Source organism: Oreochromis aureus, linkage group 3, assembly GCF_013358895.1.
Source record: "Oreochromis aureus strain Israel breed Guangdong linkage group 3, ZZ_aureus, whole genome shotgun sequence".
NCBI classification, from domain to species: Eukaryota; Metazoa; Chordata; class Actinopteri; order Cichliformes; family Cichlidae; genus Oreochromis; species Oreochromis aureus.
The window spans coordinates 34766765-34784924 of NC_052944.1; the positions used below are offsets into that span (position 1 = coordinate 34766765).

The window sequence follows — 18160 nt, forward strand, 5'->3', positions numbered from 1 at the left end:
AATGTGAAAATCCTAGCAGATTTTCAGAAAAGTTGACCTCTGATTGTGAGGTCAAGCTCGCCAGGATTTGAACTCGTCCCAGAATGTTAGTAAGTCGTCTCGTTCTTAAGTTACCGCAATCACAAACTTGGGTGTCCACCCGCCCACCAGCCCAGCAGGGAGCCAAACCCCCATCAGTATACAAACTATTGCACTTCATTGCTTCCGTGTCACTTTAACCTCATCGTTTCGACCTTTTCGTCGACAAATAAAACGGCACATGCTGCTCAAGCAGAAGCCATAAAACACTCAGAGCAGCTATTGACCCTCAATGGTAACTTTACACACGCAGCTCTGACCTTGTTGAGATTTATGGGTTTATCGGTTGTTAAAAAGCGGCGTGGTAAATGCAGGAAACTGCTGAGAGAGGCAGGAGATGAAATGCTACGAGTCAAAGACGTCTAATTAGAACACTTCATTATCAAGTAATTCCTGGAGTATATGCTTATCAGCAGGTGCTTCTCTAAACAGACACCGTTTGGATATGTGTGTATTTGTTTGCTACGATTCTGCAACCTATAGAAGATCATTTTAGAAATAAAACAGATAAACGGATCAAATACACACACATCATGTGCATATCGACTGATAGAGAACATACAGCTTAAAAGGTGTTTGAACTTGAATGCATACATATGCATGCACACATAATAGGACAGCAGGGACCGATTAGACTTGGAGCTTGTTGCATCAGCTTAACAAGCATCTCTCACACACACACGCATGCAAACTGTGGGTGCACAACAACAGGAGGCTGGGCGGTGTGTTAAGTGTCAGAACGTGAAAGGGAGCGAGAGTCGGAGTAAAATACGACATGTATGTGTGTCAATCCTGTGAGAGATTTATCACCGCTGCAGTGCTATCCAGGATCTAGCAGATGGCTAAACACACACACACACACACACACACACACACACACACACACACACACACACACACACACACACACACACAGAGACGATCAGGGCGTGATCAGTGTCCTATACGATCAGTTTAAACCACGTCAGTGTCACACGCTCCTGTCATTAGCTCTGTGCACTGACGCAGCATGTCTGTGTTCGTATGGACACATTTTATTACAGAAAAATCTATGGTTAGCTTAAAAATCAGCCTGCAGACACCAAAGGGCAACTGGCCGTTTGATCTGTGTGTGTGTGTGTGTGTGTGTGTGCAGTCAGAGCACACTCCTGTCTGTTTGATCATTCCTCCCTAAGCTTCCTTCCCTACGGCCAAATGAATAATCCACAAAACTCGCAGCTAATGCAACTTTCATTCAGACACATCTTCAAAGAGACCTCGCTCTCTCTGCTCCTCTTCTTCTCCTTCTCCTCTTTCTCCTCTCCAGTCCTTTTTAACACTCACCTCCCTCTCTGCACATACACATGCATAAACTGTGTTAAACGCCATTAATAACCACATTCATGTAATGCACACACTGATTAAGGAACTCCGCACTGACCTAGCCTCTGAATTTAGAGTTATTTGGATTTATGTGAACAATTTATAATCACTTTACTGTCTGGAGGGACGTGCTGCTTCCTGTAGGCTCTGTGCACGCTCTCTCTGTGCACGCTCTCTCTGTGCACGCTCTCTGTGCACGCTCTCTCTGTGCATCCTCACTGCACAGACAGAGCGTCTTAATTTAAAGAGAACCTGTTAGTTTCAGCTCCAGCCCTGTTAGAGCAGCTTTGCATGACTCTCTGTTCAAAATAATCCTTATTTATCTCATGCTGGATCCCTCTGCTGTCTGAAATAAGCCACCTGTTCAGTTTCACTACTGCTTTCCTTCCTTCCTTTTTTATCCTTCCTGCTTTGATATTCTTTTCTTTCTTCCTCCCTCCCTTCTTTCCTTCCTTTCTTCCTGTACGCTAGAAAGAAATAATATTCCTTCTGCCACTTCCTGTCCTTCATTTCTCTTCCTTCCTACCTCCCTTCCATCCTTTCTTGATGTACACTAGTGGTCATATTAGTCATATTATTACCTATCCTTGTCAAATGTCCTACCTTCCTTTGCTCCTTCCTTCTTGTGTTAGCTGTTGTTCCTTCATCCCTTCCCTACTTTTACTTCCTTCTTCCTTCCTTCTTTTCTGTTTCCCTTTTTCCTTTCTTGATGTACACGACAAAAAAGTAATAATATTACCTGTCCTTCCTTGCTCCCTAAGCCTTTCTGTCTTCCTTCCCTACCTTCCTTCCTTATTTCCTTCCATCCTTTATGTGTGCGATAGAAAAAAAATCATAATGTCCCTTGTTCCTTCTTTCCTTGTTAACTGTTATTCCTCCCTCCTCTTTTCTTTGTTCCTCTCTTCCACCTTCATTTCATCCATCCATCCATCTTCTTCCTTCCCCCTTTTTTCTCTTTTCTTCCATCCTTCCTTACATCCTACCTCCCTTCCTACCTTTTTGACCCTAGATCATCTTTCTTTGCTTTCTCTTTGCTTTCATTTCTTCCTCACTTCCTTCCTGCAATCCTTCTTTCCTTCCTCCTTCCATCTCTACTCTCCTCCTTTCCTTTCTTCATGTATGGAAGAAAAAAGGGTGGTGCACAAAAGAAGCAATGAAGAAGAGGAAGCGAGGAATCAGAAAGGAGGTGGAAGAACGAGTAGCGGGACACGATGAGACAGAAAAGAAATTTGAGTGTGTGGAAAAGGAAACGAAGGAAACGAAGAATTGAGAAATGGTTTGTGTGGTATAGGAAGAGGAGGAGGAAGAGGTAAAAAGAGACAGAAAGAGAAGAGGAGAGAAGGTGGAAAAGTGTGAGGAGGCGAGCAGGAGGAGGAGGAGGCGAGATAAGGGGAGGGAAGGATAAGACAGAAGACTGCTGAGCTTTTCCCTTTTATCCTCGTCTGTGCTACTCTCTCTGACGCTGTCTGAGGCCGGCGTGCTGCAGAATGACTCGGCAGTATCAGACAGAGAGAGACGTAAAGAGGTACAGATGAAAAATATATCGAGACAAACGGGAGGAAGAGGAGAACGAGCGCAGGCGATGGAAAGAGGAAAAGGGAGCAGTAAGGTGGAGAAAGACTGAGAGAAGGAGGAAGAGAAACAAAGAAACAGGAAATTGGAACCAGAGGAGATGGGAGGGCATTAGGGGAAGAACAGGAGAGTAGGATAGCAGGGAGAGACGGTGGGGAAAGAAAACAAGGAAAACAGAAGAAAAGAAGGGGGATGAGGGCTTCTCAGAGAGCAAGGAGGAGGAGAGAACAGGAAAGGCAGGAAAAGGATAAAAAGGAGAGAAAATGGAGCCAAATCAAAAGGAAGAGAGAGGCCGACGTGAGAGGACGGAGGAAGAAAAGATGAGACAGAAAAAGGTTAGAGGCACAGGAGGATAAATAAACGTCTGACAGAGATCAAAGATTTTAAAAAAGAACACACACACAGAACTCCCCGTGTGTGTGTGTGTGTGTGTGTGTGTGTGTGTGTGTGTGTGAAGGCCTATCAATTACTGCATTAAGAGAATTGACCTTCAGAGACAGACTGAAGCTTAATGATGGAGATAAAGATCCTGACTCACACTGTGCAAACGGCAAACACACACACACACACACACACACACACACACACACACACACACACACACACACACACACACATATTAGTCATAATAGCAGCTCACATAAACACTTGTACACTCATAGAAATAGTCGGTGCTCTCTAACAACACAATTAATAATCCATAGTGCCGGACACACACACACACACACACACACACACACACACACACACACACAGGTTAAAAGCTTTGCAGAGATGCATTTATCTCAGAGTGTTTACTCCAAAACAAACGTGAGGAGGACAGACACAAAGAAAGCGAAACAGCTTGTTGACACGCACCAAGCAGATGGGCTTCTACCTTTGCGAGGACTCACAGACGCCTCGCCGAGCCCGTTTATCCCGACCAACCCTGAGCCGAGGATTAACTCGAGCTCCAAAAATCGAGTCCTAACGGCTACTCTGACGTGAGACTCAGCCACACCTTTACCCACTCACAGGACCTCAAACGCACACTAGTACCCACAAAGACAACCCGGAGCACACACAGTACATAATATAAGAGCCTAGAGAGCCCTCATCAATAAATCATCAGCACAACCATTAAAATGCTGCACACACACACACGCACACACACACACACTAGTCATAATAGCAGCTCACATAAACACTTGCACACTCATAGAAACAGTCAGTGCTCTCTAACAACACAATTAATAATCCATAGTGCTGGAAACACACACACAGAAGAGAATAAAAACACACATCCTCACACACACACCTTCCTCCACAGTGGAGTCGAGCTGGGTGACTTTCACAGCCAGCTGGTCCACCCTCTCCTGCAGGCTGCTCATCCTCAGGTAGAAGCTGTTGGCTTCGTTAAACAGTTCCCCGAAAATGTCCTCAGCATGACGACCTGTAGAGAGAGAGAGAGAGAGGAACACACACACACACACAGTTAGATTCGCCATCATCACTTTAATATCTTTCATCCAGGGATATTTAACAGGCTACATTCACACTTCCATGTTGGCCAGCTGAACTCTGCCTCACATCGCAGGAATAAAACATGCAGCGAGAGTTAAATCAGCCGGGAGAGTCAAACTGTCTGGAAAAGCAGAGCAAGCTGACACAATTAAAGATGTTCAGTTACTTCAGGTTTCTATCCAAAAATGACAAAAGAAAGTGTGATAACAGAAGGTCTACATGTATACAGTGGTCCCTTGCTATAACGCGGTTCACCTTTTGCGGCCTTGCTGTTTCGCAGATTTCTTTTTTTTGCATGCTTTTTTTTGTGTTCTGCATCCTGATTCGCTAGCAGCGTGACTCTGAAGTGGTGTACTGTATGTTTGTAAGTTTTCTCCCCAACAAACACAACTAGGTTTCAACTTTAAGAGTGTTTTAACAAAAGAGTGTGAAAATGTTCATGCCTGTCTGAGAAAAGTGTATAAAGTGTGTAGTGAGGGGTTTTACAGCCTTAAAACATCTATAATAATTGTAAAAAATAAAGTTGGCTACTTCGCGGATTTCACATATCGCAGGTTATTTTCAGAACTTCCGCGATAAACGAGGGACCAGTGTACATACAGTTTGCATGGACTCACCTGTGATAAGATATTCTCCACTTTGCTTTATTCTAACCCAGGGGCGTCGAACTCCAGGCCTCAAGGGCCGGTGTCCTGCAGGTTTTAGATGTGTCCTTGACCCAACACAGCTGATTCCAATGGCTAAACTGCCCCCTCAACATGTCTTGAAGTTCTGGTAATGAACTAATCATTTGATTCAGGTGTGTTGACCCAGGGTGAGATCTAAAACCTGCAGGACACCGGCCCTCAAGGCCTGGAGTTCGACACCCCTGTTCTAACCGATTCATTTCTCTGCCCCACACTGTAACACTGTAAGGTAGCTCTGTATCTATGAGTTGATTGGATTTCTACTTGGAGGAAGTGTTCAGAGAGCAGTGTGTTGTCCAAAATGATGCTCTATCATAGCAAGCTAGGTAGCTGTATCCAGCTGTCTGTCCCTTCCTGTGTAAAGAGGAACTGCAAAAAATAAATAAATAACGAGATGATCCTAGTCTTCATTCAGTCCTGTTTGTTTGTTAAACCACTTAACACTGGCCTATGAATCATTCAAGTGCAAAAAGGCACCTAACTTAACACAACTCAACCAGTGTTGTTCTACACATAGCAAACAACTAAGCAAAAGGATCATTTTAAATTGTATCTTTAGGCACTTTGTTACTCGCAGCCTGTCACAAAAACCTCATTTGTTCCCATTTCTTTAGTTGAAACTATGAAAAATGTCAAAGACAAGACAAGGTGGTTCCCAAAGAGCTTTATGGGTGAAAACTTGGCAAATCTCAGCTTGCTGTGCAGGGTGTTTTCATGGACAAGTAGAGGACAAAAGAAGGAGATGAACAGTATCTGAAAGTCATGTCCTTAAGATAGAGAAAAAATCCAGCAAAGGCCTGACACGGCCTGAGAGACACATCTGGACCTTCCTCTGATTATCTACTGTTCTCTGAAGCCTCGTCAGAATTGCCTAAGTTGATGGTTGGCTGTGAAGACGGGGTTCAGGAAATGTACGAGAAGAGAAATTCAGAGATGGAGGTTGCTCCCCTCCCTCCTCCCGGCGTCTGCCTCAGCAGGACCAGCCGCCTCCTGCTGTGCACCTGTCGGACTGAATATTTAAACAGGGCCTCTCTGTCTGAGAGTGTTTGCGCGTCCGTGACGACAGCGGCACAAATATTTAAATGCATTTACCGAGATGAAGAACTGCAGCCTTCCTCAATAACACTGTCACCTTCAAACTGAATCACATGCACACTCATCAGCCACATTTCAGCGTCTCGCCACCTCGTTCGCTCTCTTCTCTCGTCCTGCACCTCCATCTCTCGGCCCACGTCGTCACAGATGGAGCAGAGGCAGAGCGCTCGCTCATTTGCAGTGAGCTGTCGCTGAATATGATCTATCCCCTAACTGTTAATCGAATTTAAATAGCCTTTTTTTCCCCTCACACTCAATTCATTTCCATTGAAGTATGCCTCGTCTGGTACAGAGCACATCAGCTATGAATGACTTCATTGCTTTCAAATGAAGAATGTGTTTAGCTGTTCAGGGTGAGAAATTCCAATAAAGGGAATACAGAGGAGAAGACGCTAAACTGCGGGATACGATGCTTCAGAAGGAATTCTGTATGTCACCTTACTTTCACATCAATCCGTCAATCACTATGGCAACTGTGCTCATCAGCAAACAACTGCTGACGCACAAACTAATCAGCATATGTATGCACGGCCTCATTCACACTCAACACATCTGAAGTGGTCTGCTTTAAGGAGCTCTGAATTCATTTTAGGTGTGATTGCATGTAAATGCCTAGATGCTGGGCTCTGATTGCTCATGAGGATTAGAGACAGACATGTGACCGGCTGCGATAGAGGGTAAACAACATAGATCCTCTTCACTACAGTCACGAGGAAACTCGTGAAGTTTTTGTTAAAGGTGGTTTTACAAGGTCCTGAATCGTGGGGTGCATTTCATTTTTCACGGGCCTGTGAAAAACAATTTTTCAAATTTTCAAAGTTATAATGTGTAACGTCTCACCACTAGATGCCAGTAAGTGAATAATCGTAGCTTTGGTGGCTGCTATACAAACAACTGCGGTTGCCGTTCATCTGTAGTGAGTGTAAGCTTCCAGTTCGCTGTTTACCTCAGCTGTCAATATGTGCAAAACTTTGTGAAAGAAATCCGAAATGAGCCGATGAGTCAGTGTGGTGAGTTGCTGAGGATATACTGAACTCTGTTGGTCAGAGCTTCTATTTTTGCCGCTGTTAGCTGCTGTTAGCCAGCAGCTAAACTTTCTTTGAAAGTATCATTTTTAGGATCCTCAAACGTAGCATAGCATTAGCTTGTAGCTGTTGTTGTTTAGCGTTGTTGTTGTCAGCTATTTGGAGAGTGGAAGGATCACGTGTCTAATCTGCTAACAATAACTAATTGCTTCAATATTGGGAATAAGTAAGTATATTTATGCATGTTTTCATGTGTTACAGCAATGATCTCAATTCAAGAGCTAAGGCTTGAAGTGAGGAGCAAGAAGAAGTTTTATCCAGATGGCGATGGTGATGTATATTTCCTTTGTGTTTTCTTCTGCTTCTTTGTTTAAGCGGACCCCTTCATATAGTAAAACATAGGTATGACCCTTCATATCTTGAAGGTGCAGACATGAATTAAAATTGCCTCCACAGGACAGTTCTCTTCTCCTCAGCCTGTGCCATACTACATCTGTACATCTGTAGCTCTTCTCTAGCCACTTACACACAATGCGTGTAGCGGTTGAGCCCCTAACCGAGCATCATATCAGATCATGCTAAAGACTCGTGCTGGCATGTTAATGCTAAAATGTTGGAATGAAAATTATGTAAATGTTACAGGATGTTCTTGTGCTGAACTACAGTATACTTACTTAGACTGCCCAGCTGCTTGATGATGGCTGCCAGTGTAGTGTTGGTGACGCACTCCAGCTCACTAGTCACCCCATCTGGCAGCGCTCCACGGCACAAGTGCCGGGGCTCAATGTTCCTCTTCACCAACGGCATGCTGGTCTATACCTGAAGAAGACATTGAGACAAGGAGAGAGAGAGAGAGGTAAAATGTTAAGCGCTTTTCCCTCGAAACGTTTATCTGATTTCTACTCATGTTTAAATACATGACATCCTCTAAATGAGTACATCTCCAAAGCCACACCGCTAACAGCTAACCTGCAGTCTGTAGAATATCTTCTAACATTAGCCAGCATGCTGTGGCTCTTTATTTAAATCCCTCTTTGGGAAACACAGCTAACATCACAGCCACGTCCTGGCAGACGAGGAAGAAAGAAGGTAAGCTAAGGAAAAAAAAATGGGTTGATGTTCAGCTGTGATTGCTGATGGAAATGGAGGTGTCACGTCCGCCGCGGGGCACAGTCACTCATCACGCTGCTTAATGTCAGTGCGGCTGGAGTGAGCCAAGAGCCCAATGAGCCAGAAAGAAGTTTTTAAATGGTGCTAACGAGCAGCAACCGTGGTCAGAGAAGCCACGAGGGAAAGACGGAATGACAGAGGGAGAGACGAGCTGAATATGAAAGAGGAGAGAACAGACAGGAAGTCAGGGCACGTCACCAAGAAGAGCTACATATACTGCAGATCCTGTCCTGTATAATGAAGAAAGCCAGACGTCTTTGTGCCGAGTGAAACGGGAAAAACCCAGATATATGGGAGTCAATGTAATTTAAAAATTTATAGGTCCATTACAATTAGTAACAGAAAGTAACACTATATCATCATATGAAAAGTTCTGTTTTTGCTTCACTATTGCACATAATTATGATATAGGACTTAATGAAGTTATCACACAGTATGAACAACTTTAAATAAGCCACTATAAAATTTAATTTTATAGTGGCATTGTAAAGTGCTTTGGGTGCCTTGAAAAGCACTATATGAAATCCAATCCATTATTATTATTATTAAGGCTGACTAGACAAGAGACCAGGGCCATCAATACAGAACAGGAAGCATACAACAGGTACAGAAACACAGACTTGATACTGAACAGAGGGAACACAGAATACAGGGACAGGAGTGACATGAGAGACGACTGACTGGGGAACAAGAGAATAAACACGAGGGCAGAACTAAGGCTACGCCCACACGTACACGGGTATTTTCGAAGACTCAGTTTTTGCGTTTAGGTGTGGACGAGGAAAACGGAGATTTAGTCTCACAACGTCAAAGGTGTGCGCCATTTTTGACATCACGCTGTGCACCACGTTATTGTTTACATGAGATAAATTACTGCAATGGCGGATAGAGACAAAACACTGTCTATCTGCAGTTTTTCCATGCTTACATACACATGCGCAGTTACTGTCCCTCTATTTAGAAAGACAGAGGCATCAACTTCGAACATGGCTTCTGCATTTAACACAGACGCTGTCACAACCCAAATCCTGACGTCGGTTTTGAATAAACTTACTTTTTAAAATTAAATTTACATATGCTGTAGGGAATTTTGTTCATTCCTAAGTTGTGAGTCTACACCAGCCAAAATACTGTCTTTAGTTAATAACATCTGAAATGATGAAGGCGCTTGAAAAGTAACACAAAATTATCTGCCTTTCCAGAAAAACAAAAACTTTTCAGAAGTACTTAAGGTTTTGTGAGTGTACAAAACCCTGTTTACTCTTTCCCAGGCTTCTAGACTTCTGATTGGCCAACATCTCGTTTTTAGCGTTTACATGTGGACTCAGATATTTTTTCAAAACTGCACGTTTGGATGGGATTTTCCAGTTTTCAAAAATACCCGTGTACATGTGGACGTAGCCTAAAACTATGACCTAGAAACAAACCCAGAGGAACTGGAGAGCTACAATTACAAAACAGCAACCAAAACACCAGCAGTGATAAAGCAAGATGAAACCAAAGATTCATAATAATAATACAAAAATCAAAGCACTGGGTCACTGACCCAGGACCGTGACACCAATATCTGTTGTTCAACTGTGTTTTCTGATATTGTTGTTCAGCTTTTGCACACGGTTTGCACACCTTTAGACTGCACTGGTAATTTGTAAGTAGATTATGCAACTTTGGAAAAGAATAGCGGATGTTTAACATGGAAATGGAACGCGTCAGTCGTTTACTTGAACATAAAAATAGACTGACGATCCAGAACAACCAACCAACTGACCAACCAAACAAACAGACAGAATGATTACCTAACCAGTCAAACATAACAAACCAACCAACAGACCAGCCAACAAAACAAGAGGACAGATTTATCAACCAGACAACCAACCAACTAGACAACAAAGAAGCTAACCAAACAACCCAACCAGACTGATCAACCAACTGCCCAGTCATCCAAACAACAAGACAGATTAAACAACCAGCCAACCAACCAGAACAGAGCCAACTGACCCAACGAACCATAAGAGTCTTAAAATGAAGTATAAAAAGGGAGTTAGGAGATTTGAAGTTCCTTCTCAAAGTTATCACATTATTGACCAAATGGGATCCAGTATGCTTTAACAGTGCAGTCTCATTTGGCCCAACTCTTCCAAAGAGGCTGTCATGAGAGCGGTGAAGAAAGACAGAAAGAAAAGTTGGAAAATAAGTGTGACAGAGCTCCCGACAGAGTCAAACACGTGAGAGGAAGCTGCTTGGCTTTTCTCCATTTGCAGTGAACTCTCAATGTGGGACACGCTTGTTATTTTTGGGCCAGGGTTTTGTGTAAGTCTGTGTGTATTCATATGTGCGTATATGACACGTCTGCGTATGGTGTGTATTTTCCCAAAGTGTGCACACTGGAGTGTGTGTCCGTACGGTATGTAGATGTGGGAGGGGTGTGTTTTCCCAGGTCAGCGCTCTGCTGTTATTGCGCTGCCTCCCACTGTTCTAATAAATTCAACGACACAATCTAAGGCGGTACTAAGGTACTAAGGCGAGACAATGGAGGTAAACAAAAACACTGGCAGAATCTGTGATGCAAACTTAATCTTAATGACGGCGTACATGATAATCCCACTTTGCCGCATCAACCCTGAAATCGATTTCTACACTTCTAAGACACTAAACGTGTATTTGTTCACATGCTCCTTAATTTGTTTGTCCTGCTTGAAACTCACATGCCAACTTTAATAAAAACTGACTGGTTTGTCCTCTTTACGTCTCTCACACACTCTCCTGCCCTTCCTCCTTCTAATAGCTTCTGACATTCAATTACACAAACCACCTCAGATTGTGCCGCCGGCTCGTCTTCAGAGTGCGAGGGAGCGTCCCTACCAGTGCGTGGGTGAGCCAGTATCGACCTCCCCCTCCTCCTTCTCCAGCTGTTGTAAATAATCTAACACTCTGGGTATTTAATAATACATATGCACTCCTCCTCATCCTCCTTTGCTGCCTCGGTAGCTGCTCTTCATCTCGTATTTGTCTCATCTGTCGGAGCCCTCCCTCCTCGACTTTTCCCCGCATTCCTGCCTGTTTTCTCGCTCTCCATCTCCTCTCCATCTCATTAATAAACCAGTAATGGTGAATATCTTTTCCTCTGACTCCCCAGTGTCCAACACCGAGTGGGTTTCCCCCCATCTCTGCGTTTGCTTTTAAACTGGTAAGTGTGAGTGTGCACGTGTGAGTGTGTGTGCAACATTTGAAGGTCTGCTAGTTTCAGATGTTGACACAGGTTGACAACATGAAATGATGTGGATCCTGTGTGTGTCTGATACACAGTCGCAGACACACACTGACTGTATTTGACCCCAAAGGCCTCAACCCACAACTGACTTCAGGTCAGCTGTGGGGCAAAATACCATCAGTGTGGTGTGTTACACCATCAACAGAGAGAATAAACAAAAGATTTCTTTATTATACATGTATGAGTGAATATGTATCTATCTATATATATGTGTGTGTGTGTGTACATTACAAGTTTTCATGTGCCAACATACAGTCTTGCTCTTTCTGTTGTGACTAACCATGTGAGGCTGATTTGGTGTTTTGGACTTGTTGTGTAGGGTCATTAAATAAAGCTGACTTGCTCACTGTTTATAACAGGTCAGCAGGTTCATGTCTTTTAAATGCTCCTACGATCCTTTTAGTTACTGCGCTCCTGTTCTTTGGAAAAAGCTGCCTGCTGACCTGAAATCAGTTCCATTTGTGCTGACATTCAACGACAGACTCAAAACCTTTGTTGTTCACACACACCTACACTCAGTGTAGTGTTTGTGTGGTGTTTTATTAAGTAAATAAGTTTTATTTTGCTGTGTTAACTTCCTTTGAAGACAAGTGTTACATAAATAAAATTCCCATTGCCATCTGTAACTACTGCTCATAAGGGAAAAATCATTATTCCCTGAGTAGTAACAAGTGGTTGCTGCAGGTTGAAGGTAGTTGGAGGGAAAACGATTGCCAAAGGACTACAGACTGGTCGGTAACCCCTGACAACCACCTGTCACTAGGGAAAATGTGTATTCCCCCACTGGTTGTGCAAACCCCCTTGTGATTGCTTTGGTTGCGAGCATATTGCTGTCGTAGTCTAAATGTGACGCACTTGTCTACAAACACTGTGCAGCTTCTCTCTGAGCTGCAGTGAAACTATGAAAAGTGCAAACCAGAAACGGACGGTTCACCTTCAAAGCTGTGCATCAGGGCTGCAGCCAACATGTTTCTACATGCAGCTCTTACTTTGAAGCTGAACCTTCTCCGTTTCAGGTTTTCAACTTTTGCTAGTGGTCAGCTAGTAGTTAGTCAGCATTTGCAACCAACCACAACCACTGCCAACCAGTTGGGAAATACAGATGCTTCCCTAGAAACAAAGAGTTGTATAATTAAACTGTCCTTTACACTGCTGTAACTGTTGCTAAAGTAAAGACAGTTTAGCGGTTCGGGATGGGGCAACTATCCAGGAGTTCAGGCGATGAGTGATAAGAAAGCCTGTGCAGTCAAAGGTGAAAGCTAATTAGCTTATATCAATTGACAAAACTGTTCCATCTGTAGGTCAACATTATTGGGCAGTAATGACAAAGCAGCAGTATCCTGAAATCGTTACATGACTCAAACCATTTTCTGAAAAGTTTAGATGACCCATCATCGATAACATGGGCTGCTTTGTCTTTGTGTAATGAAAAGGTCACAGTAGTTTACCAGCTACCACACTGACCCAAAAACCAAAACGACACAACAGAAACAGTGCACGAAGCAACCGCGGCACAGAAGACCTCTGCCTACAATGATGCGTTTCGGCACGACTGCGAGTTTGGATTAAATGACTTTAAACATTTCAAGAGTTTCTGGGACTGTCGGGCAGAGAGGGAAAGAGAAAATTAGCATGACAAGAAGGAAGAAGAAGAGGAAGAGGAGGAAAAAAGTATGTCGGTGAGCCATGGGAGTGTTGCCACGGCAACGTGGCGAGGACTCCGCTCCGCTGTTGAAAAGTGGATCTTGGCACGACTCCCAAAATAGTAGGAAAGAGAAAGAAGGGGACATGACGAGACGGAGAAAGAGGGGAAAAAACAGGACGGGAGAAAGAGAGCAAGATGGTTAGAGGAGTTAGAGGAGAAACTCTGACATGACAGACTCCACAAGGATTTACTCCACTCTGACGCTCGTGCTGATACAGCGCAGGAGGATTTGTGACAGGATGAAAGATGTCTGACGACTCTGCAGAGACGAGCTGGGGTCGTGTGAATCACCCCACCACAGGCTGCTGCCTTTTGGTGCCCAGGGACGTCCCAGGACGTCCTCTGAACTCATTTCCTCACTTCATGACACTTCTACTACTAGCCAAAACAGCTCAAACTGTAGGAAAGTCAAGTATGAAATTACTTGACAGAGTTCTTGAGATAAAAAATGGCTAACAGCTATTTGCTATGATTCTTGCTATGATCACCGGGTTAGAGAAGAAGACACAGCTAAATATGAAGCTGCAGCCTGGACAGGAAAATCGGAAACCACATCCACCCACCAGCTCATCCAAAGCTCATTTCATACAAAATTAGTGACACATAAACAGACTTTCTAGTTTTACCAGGGCTGACAGATATGTGATTTTCATGCCTCTCGTGTCATTAAACACATCACTTTAAAGGTCTTTAGAAACAGCGAATCTGCAGCATTTATCAGGATCTATCCTGGTTCAACCTGAGCCTTTCAAGGAGGAATACTCAAAAGCATCAGTGCACACACAACACTGAGGTTCAGAAAGTCAAAATCCTGCTTTCATAAGGAAACGGACTGTTGTAACCATCCTACGTGCAGAGCTACAAGACTGTGAAACGATGCTCCTGTAGGAACCACGAGTCCACCCTGCTCTACCCACAATCCTACACTGAAACAGCAACACTGCCGATTGGTGGAATTCCCTGTTACCATGGAAACTTCTGTTTAAACCTGCAAACGTCCTGTTGTTTAATGAGCCAAAGCATCAAAAAGCTTGTGAGGGGTGATTGTACTCTACCATACTGGCAACCACACACACACAAACTCCAAAATACATTCAAATGTCTTATTTTTTAACGTTATTATGAACCGTATAATCAATACAGTGATGAAAATGAAGGTTCTCTGTGGAATCAGGATGTATGGGATGAGCAGCTCCTTCGCTGTTAAGATTAATCATCTACACAGTTTTGTACAGTCGCTATTTTTTTCTCCTTTATTTTGTTTAAACTCTTAACATCAGGACGTATTGAATAGGGAAACAATAGAAATAGAAACAAAAATTAATTAAATAAATGCATTTAAAAAGTTGCCAATTTCTGGTTAAAAAGCCTTCTGTTATTCATCCACAACTTTTCTAGCACTATAAAGCACTGAAATCCCTTCATGCTACAAGCCCCAGTCCCTCACTGACACAGCGGTCCTTACTGTATACATACAGCGCTTTTAACCTTTGCACTGGGGGAATTTTGTCTGTTCAGTATCTCGCACAAAGACACAATGATGAACCACCGAGCTGCTGAGCCAAGACTGTCCCGAAGCGTCAGGCAAATGTTAAGACATTAAAAGCCGAGCTGCTGAGCTGCACACAAGTAAAGATCCCAGATGTGATGTTTGCATTACAGGATCTGCTTTCCGACCAACCGGGCTCTTTGGACACCCACTGCAGGTTCACTGACACATGTCTCCCTTCTCTGTATCTCCAACACCTCCTCATCCTCCTCATGTTTAGATGGCTGTGGGCTTACTTACAGCTGTCCTCAGATAAGACTTTATCCTTCTGATCCAAAGCTGACTGGAGCCCGTTTGTAAGGAGGAGCAGAGACCCCCCCTTCCTCCTAGTTTGTGTGTTGCACCCAAACATCTCCCCAGGAGGTAAACCAATCGATTTTTGTTTAGCCTCTGCACAGAAATGAAACGACAATTTGTTTTCACTCTAAAATGATTTGCATATTTAATTTGGAAGCTGCAGCAATTTCATTTTGATTTAAACTGACAGACGGGCAGATAAAGAGGAGATGGTATTAATTACTGTCCTCGACCAAACTCATCATTCCTGCAGGCAGTCAGTCAGCTAATGCTATTACTGCTCCGTCTGCTCAGCCAGGCGCACACACACAGACACACACTTGTCCTGCTGTGCTACACCCAGCCTGGTCTGCCTCAGTCAGTTCTGAGAAGGGTTAGCAACCTGTCTCCACCCCCTTCGCTACTGCGCTCCACAGGAGCCACCTGTATAAGCACAGCTAATTAGCTTTGTGCAGTAACTAATGGAAACGACCAGCACTGATTCGATCTAACGATATAATTAGAACACTTACTGGGCTAAGTTAGAGTCCCATTCGCGCGACAGCTACCTGGTTCTGCATAATGTCACCATGCGCATGCATGTGACTTTAAAGAACATCAGCTACGCAGTCACATCTATGATTAGCAGACTGGGAAGCAAAATCCCACTAATGCACTGGGAAATTTAAAAGCATGTGGGGTCCTTTCCTTGATGCACTTCAAAATTTATAAGAAGTTTTCAGCAAACTCTCTTATGTCAGATGTGGAAATACAGTATGCAGGTCTAGGGCAGTGACCTTTTTCTTTATTTCACAGCCTTAGACATACAGGTTAATTACCCTGAATGTACAGATCTCTGTAATCCTTTTCTTCTCTTTTTGTTTACATGTATAAAAGAAAAACTCTTAATAAAAAGACATTGTTTAAAATCCCACTAATTCTGCAGAAAGCAAGCCTGCATGGAGAAAATGTAACAGAAAGAATTTATATAAATGTGAAGACAGAGCTGTTAAATAAAAATAATATTATCTGTCCTTAAATTTAAATTTCCTACAACTGAAGCCCAAGTAAATGTGTAAATTTACAGAATATGTTCTGTTAGCTTAAAAGTACAAAAATTGTGTTTTCTTTTAAATGAACAGACAGTCAAAAATATCAAAAATTTCCATAGTAGATGGTGAAAAAACAGGAACATCCATTGTTTATTTACTTTGCTGTAGTATGAATGGCCATAAAGTCGGTAGAAAAGCTGTAAAACATCTGAACATGCCTAAAATTTATGCCCTCCATTACAATTTAGTGGGCCGATTCTGGCCCCCAGGCCTTATATTTGACACCACTGGGTGTAGCATAAGAGTTAAATTGCTCTCTGTAAAAATCCATATTTAGGATCTACAGTGAAACTACACTGAGATGAGCCCGCTTACAACACAAAGCAAATCAATAATATGCTGATGGTTTTTTTGGATTACTCTCTACAAAAAAGTCTTGATCCTGAGCTTAATGTCCACACTTAAGACTTGATTACTTGATAAGTGCTTATGAAAAGCTGGAGGCGAGTGGAGAGCAGCTTTTTGGAGCTGTTCAAAAAGTGCCTCATTCAAAGCCTGAGAAGAAAAAAAGAGTTGTTATGTCATCGCCTCACAAGCGGATTAGTGTTTCATAGTGCATCCCTGTCCACGATGATAAAACAGAGAGGTTTTACAAACTGCCTCCATTAATTCTGCATGGCTGCACGGTACAAACCTCAAAGTGATTCACAGAGCAAGAAAACAATAAGAAAATAAAATATGCCTACCGCATCCTACCACAAACATCCCTGTGTGAAATGAATCGTGACCTGTGTCCTTTTATCTGTTGTGTAAAACATGCAGGCTGGTCCGAACAAGCGGTGCAGCTCATGTGTGAATGAAGAGGTGAAGATCGTGGCTGAGTGTTATGAGGGCGTGTGTTAATGTAAATGAATTAAAGTCCGGGCTGCAGAGCTTAACAGCGGATTGTGTGTGCGGTTAATTCAAGTGTAAATTGAGGGAATGATTTGCATAAGCTCATATTTGTTATTTTTAATACTAACTCGTTAGTCTGCAGTCTTAATATGTGCTAATTTGCAAAGCACCACCCTGACTGTGAAACAGTATGAAGAGATGATGTTTTTTTAGAAGTGACAGCTCGTATATTGAACTGTAAACATAAGCAGTCAAACATGAACATGATTTAATCTGAAGGTTTTAACTGTTCCAAAGTATGCAGTGAAAGACAATCCAACCACTGCCCATGAAGGCCGATCAATACCCACTGCTGACATATTTATCGACGTCCTCCTGTGACTGAGTGCTACACTGATGAGGCTGGCTAAAGATGCCCAAAAAAGGCCAAATGTTCATTTAACTGCCAGGATATTCTGACTCAAAACCTGTGAAGCTATGCTTGCCACATGCTAGCTACCTTAGTAATGGCTCTGCTATTAAACCATGCTACTTATGACCTCACAGGTAAATGGGACTATAAAAACGACATCTAATTAAAAACACTTCAAAAGTTTGCTGACTTTGATCCGAAATGAGTTAGAGAGGCCGTTTCCCTGCAGGTTGTAGTCCGAAGTTTTACGGCAAAGTTTCACATCATTATGGCTTCATTAATGACTCACTACCAAACTGATCAACATCTGCGCTTTGTCCCGTGAGAGCAATAAAAAAAAATCCAGAAACTGAATCTCTACAGCTTGAGCTAGTGAAATAACACATGTGGCCTATATGATCTCCAGCTCACTGTCAGGATATGTTAGGTTTCTGTTCTCTGATAAAGTCCTGAAGTGGAATCCCTGGGATAACGCCACATCAGCAGAGACTGAAGATTTGCTGGAAACCC

The 18160-nt window shown here is 43.0% G+C and overlaps 1 protein-coding gene across 3 annotated transcripts in view; it reads right to left on the bottom strand.

Moving 5' to 3' along the window:
- The window catches only part of zgc:109889 (uncharacterized protein LOC553542 homolog), a 50889-nt gene that overhangs the window by 15406 nt on the left and 17323 nt on the right, over positions 1 to 18160 (bottom strand). For 2 of the 3 annotated variants that reach the window (XM_031726931.2, XM_031726932.2), the window contains exons 3-4: positions 7996 to 8140; positions 4310 to 4444 (exon numbers count right to left, since the gene is read on the bottom strand). In XM_031726931.2, the coding sequence (XP_031582791.1) occupies positions 4310 to 4444; positions 7996 to 8128 (268 nt within the window). In that variant the 5' untranslated portion in view covers positions 8129 to 8140. Of the gene's footprint in view, positions 1 to 2435; positions 2484 to 4309; positions 4445 to 7995; positions 8141 to 18160 lie in introns of those variants that run through there. The other variant, XM_039610441.1, reaches the window with a different exon arrangement.